This window comes from Corvus brachyrhynchos, unplaced genomic scaffold (genome assembly GCF_000691975.1).
Source record: "Corvus brachyrhynchos isolate BGI_N302 unplaced genomic scaffold, ASM69197v1 scaffold245, whole genome shotgun sequence".
NCBI lineage: Eukaryota > Metazoa > Chordata > Aves > Passeriformes > Corvidae > Corvus > Corvus brachyrhynchos.
In genome coordinates, this window is record NW_008238988.1 from 5,497,815 (window position 1) to 5,502,536 (window position 4,722).

The following is a 4,722-nucleotide window of genomic DNA, read 5'->3' on the forward strand; positions in this document are numbered from 1 at the left end:
CCGCCGCCTCTACGTGAGTCCCGTCTGGCCCCGGCCCCGCTCCCCTCTCCTCCCCTCCGGCCCCTCTTCCTCCGTGCCCCGCTTCCTCCTCTCCGTCATCTCCCTCCGTCCCTCCATCTTCACTCCGTCCTTCCCTCCATCCCTCCGTCCCACCATCCCTCCTTCCTTCTGGCTTTTCACTCCTCCATCTTTCCATCCTTTCTCCCACTCACTCCCTTCCTCCCCAGCCTTTACATCCCCTCCTCCTCCTCCTCCTCCTCCCCGCCCCTGCCCCTCCATGTGCACCTTCGCTGTCCCACCGCACGTGTGTTTTCTCCATCCGTCCATCCATCCATGCATTTTCCCCCTTCCCGCCGTCTCCTGCCCGGTGTCTCCGGCTGTGGAGGAACAAGAGGGCTTTCTCCTCCGCAGCTGTTCCCCCGCCAGCAGCGGCTGCAGCTGGGATGGCCCCTGAGCTGCAGCTCCCTGGGGGATGGAGAAGCCCGAGGTCTTTGTTTTCTGCCCGGCCGGATGGGGCCACGCGGCCTCAGGGCTCTCAGCCCCCTTGCCCCACTGCACCGAGGAGGGGGGGACAGGGCAAGGGGACCAGCGGTGGTGGCACCTCTGCAGCTCCTGAGCACCCTGCGCCGCTCTCCCTGCAGGTGGGGACCAACGGGGTCGTCTCCACCCAGGATTTCCCCAGGGAGACCCAGTACGTGGATGACGATTTCCCCACAGACTTCCCCGTCATCGCCCCCTTCCTGGCCGACCTCGACACCTCCGGGGACAGAGGGAACATCTACTACCGGCAGGATGACTCTCGGGACGTGCTGGAGCAGGCTGTGGGATACATCCAGGCCGGGTTCCCTCGCTCTGCTGGCTCCTTCGTGCCCACCAATGCCTTCATTGCCACCTGGGAGGACGTGGGTGCCTACCAGGAGCTCTCCCAGGACACCGAGCCCTCCCTGAAGGTGAGGCCAAGGGGCTGAGCTTGGATGCCCATCCTGCATGGCATGAGAGGAGGAGTTTTTCTCATGTGGCACCCAAAATGCTGAGTCTTGTCTTTCTGAGCAGCTGGATGGTGGCTCCACCCATCCTTGGGTGAGCACTAAGCGGAACGTGGAGCTTTTCCGCTCTGCTCAGAGCTGTGCCAGAGGTGGGGCTGTTGGCCAGAAGAGGTTTAGAGGTTGCCTTCATGGCTGGAGTTGCTTGCACAAGGACATGGAGTGATAGGGGAAGGAAGAGAGGCTTCACATGGATGGGATCAGATGTTAGGAAGAAACTCTTGCCTGCGAGGGTGGGGAGGCCCTGGCACAGGGTGCCCAGAGAAGCTGTGGCTGCCCCTGGATCCCTGGAAGTGTCCAAAGTCAGGTTGGATGGGGCTTGGAGCAACCTGGGCTAGTGGGAGGTGTCCCTGCCCATGGCAGGGGTGGTGGAATGAGATGAGCTTTAAGATCCCCTCAACCCAAACCATTCTGGGATTCCGATTCTTTTCCAACAAAGCTTTCCAGTGCTGGTGGCTCTGGCTTTGCAGGGCAGAGGGTGGCTGGGGGCAGCTGGGGGAGGCCCTGGTTTAGGTCACCCGTTGTGCTCCTGACCTTCACTGGTGGCTCGGGGCTGGTCCTTCCTTCTGCCCCTGTGCTGATTACGCTGTTGACGAGGAACCGGCTTTGGAATTTCCACCGTGGGCTGATTTTGTGCCTGGAAAACAAGCTCAGAGGTGGTCTGCCAGGTCAGGGGGGTGACCTGTGCTCTCCACCCACGGGGCTGATAAGGCCCTTGCGTGGGTGGACCTGCAGCGCTGCCTGTCCCCGAAAACGCCGGTCATGAGCTGTCACGTTGGGCCGATGACGTGCTGAGGAGGTGACAGTGACGCTCCGCCAGCTGCGAGGACTCCAGCGAGCTGAATGTGATGAGCTGCACGAGGAGAACTCTGGTGATGGATACCCAGAACTGTGTGATGGGTGATGGGCTCTCACTCTAAGCCCAGCAGCAGCCACCGCGTCCCCAAGGGCCACCAGGAGCCATCCCCAGCCATCCCCCCGTTGCAGGGCCCTTCGGTAGCGCCTTGCCGAGAGGGGAGCCAAGCGAGGCAAGAAGCTGAGGTTTGGAAGGAGGCAAGGCACATTTTTTCCTCTCATTTAAAACTTGGGAAAACAGCTGAAGAGATGCCATCAGGGGCCTCACAGCGACCTCGCGGCCATCGAAAACGCAGCCTCCTCTTCTTTTCTCTTCCCAGTTTTATTCCCCCCCTCTCTGAGAAGTTTGGATCAGGCTTTAAAACGAAACCGGTCTTGTTTGGAAACGAGGAGCTCCAGGGAGAGCTTCATTCAAGACTCGCTGAAATGCAGCTTGTGCCTGTGCTTTGCTGAGCTCCCCCTTCGCCAAAACTGCTAAAAACCTCCCCAAACACCACTTTTTTTTCCCTGACCAAATGCAGCATTTATGGAAACGCTGCCCTCCTGCTGCTCAGAACCAGGATTGACTCCAAAGTCTTTCCCAGTCTTGCTCTGGAAAGTCATGGCTAATCCCTTTTGAGCCTCAAAAGTAGAAAACTGGGTTAAATGGGGAGATGAGGATCCCCAAATCCCCTCTTTGGGGGGTCCTGCCTGGGTGGGAGGTCTGGCAATGCTGTGTCCCCTCCAACTCCTTGGGACATGCTCCTGGTCCCTGCAGTGACATTTTCCCAGGCTGCAGAGCGGGACAAGCCTGACCCAACTTCTGTAGGAGCAAAACTTGCCCTTTTGGGCTGGAATTTGCCCTTTGCAGCTCTTTGCCGGGAGCTTTTCCCCCCCTTCCTTTCATCCCACCATGCCAGCACATCGATGTCACCAGCATGTCCCCCCTTCGCCACCCACCCCAAGGCAGAATGAGTCCTGCAGCTGCTGCCGTGGTGATTCGGCTGCTGCGTGGGGGAGGAATCCAGCCCCGGGGGCAGGGGGGGTTATCCCGCCCAGCTCCAGCTTTTTGGCCGCCTTTTCGGGGTCTCTGAATGCCCGAGTGTGTGACAGGCACAACAAGGCTCTTTATATCCCGCGGGGCTGCCAGGAAATCCAGCGATGCTCTGGGGGCCCTGCGCCCCAAAATCGGGGCTGGTGCTGTGGGCGTGGAGTGGGGGGAGCCCCCACCCTCCCTCCCGCTGCTCCGGGGGTGAAATGGGGAGTTTAATCATTTTTCCTGCGTGCTCGGTGGGAAGGGCTGCTCCCTGCTTGGGGTTATTTGCTGGGGTTGGTTTCTCCGCATGTGGAGGGTGTGGATTGTCGGGCGGCTCGGGAGGGCTGTGCTGGCTCCGTGGCCTCCCCGGCCGTGGGTTGTGGCCGCGGTGCCGCTGCCTGGCACGGCCCCAAGGCTCGCAGGGCTGGCAGGGCAGGAGGCCAGCCTGCCTATAGCGGGATGTATGGGAAGCTGGGAGCACAGGAATGTTTTTTCCGGAGGAAACCGAGCTAAAAATGTTCTCAGGGACAAGCGGGGGGTGTGGGTTTTCCTCTGGTGCTGATGGGATGGAGCAGGGGGGTGTCAGTGCGAGCGGGACAGGAGTGAGGGGCTCCCAGGACTCAGTGCCAACCCTGTGCAGGGGTTACAGGGCCAGGGATGCTCCTGGGACACCCTTGCACTGAGGGGGTGGCCTGGCTGTGCTGTGGGCTCCTGGGAGGATGCTGAGCATCCTCCCAGGTTGTGGCACTTGGGGTTTGCATGGGCAGGAGCAGCCCCAGCTCCTGCTGTTCCCCAGGAGGTCTCTGCAGGCTGATCCTGGAATGGTTTGGGTTGGAAGGGACCTTAAAAATCATGGAATTCCACCCCACTACCATGGGCAGGGACACCTTCCACTATCTCAGGCTGCTCCAGCCTGGACTTGGACACTTCCAGGGATGGTGCAGCCACAGATTCTCTGGAATTCTATTCCAGGGCCTCACCACCTTCCCAGGGAGGAATTCCTTCCCAATATCCCATCCATCCCTGCCCTCTGGCCCCCTTTAGGCCCTGCAAGGGGCTCTGAGCTCTCCCTGGAGCCTTCTCTTCTCCAGGTGAACACCCCCAGCTCTCCCAGCCTGGATCCATGGAGGTGCTCTCTGTTGGAGGGCCCTTTTGGGGTGCTTGCATGCCCTGTGGTGTGTGTGGGGCTGCCTCTCACATCCCTGCTCCCTCCCCTGCCGTGTTCCTGCCCTTCCATGCCATCCATCTGTCCCGCTCTCCCTCTGGCAGCTCAACACCTTCCAGGCAGTCATAGCCTACAACGATGAGGACACCTACACCATCTTCCTCTACCCCAACGGCGGCCTCCAGTTCCTGGGGACGCGACCCAAGGAGTCCTACAACGTCCAGCTGGAGCTGCCAGCCAGGGTGGGCTTCAGCTGGGGGGACAGCGACGACCCGAAGAGGGACGGGCTCTTCCACAGCCTGGCCAGCAGCGAGCAGGCTCTGAGGAGCCTGGAGAGGTGTGTGGCACCTGGGGGCTGTGGGGATGGCCAGGGGGAGCAGGGTCACCTTCTCCCAGCCCTGGAGGTTTTTAGAGCCTGGAAAAATTTGGGGAGTGAGCTGGGGATGCTGGGCTGCCTCAGCTGCACGGGAGCTGTATTGGGGTCCTGGAGGGGTGGTGTCACCTTTGGGGTGGCTTTTCCAGCGCGCCTGCGATGATGTCCGTGTGTGCTGTGTCCACAGGGAGAGCAACACGGGAATTCCCGGCGTGTGGGTTTTCCACGTGGGCGGCGTGGAGCACGTGGAGCCGGGGGGGAGGGAGGGAGC

The 4,722-nt window shown here is 61.0% G+C and overlaps 1 protein-coding gene across 1 annotated transcript in view; it reads left to right on the plus strand.

Moving 5' to 3' along the window:
* Positions 1-4: 4 nt before the first annotated feature.
* The window catches only part of NID2 (nidogen 2), a gene marked incomplete at its 5' end in the record, with an annotated part of 15,271 nt that continues 10,553 nt past the window's right edge, over positions 5-4,722 (plus strand). Inside the window, 4 exons of the mRNA XM_017738804.1 lie at positions 5-13; positions 642-950; positions 4,183-4,415; positions 4,639-4,720. Coding sequence (XP_017594293.1) covers positions 5-13; positions 642-950; positions 4,183-4,415; positions 4,639-4,720 — 633 coding nt within the window. The remainder of the gene's footprint in view (positions 14-641; positions 951-4,182; positions 4,416-4,638; positions 4,721-4,722) is intronic.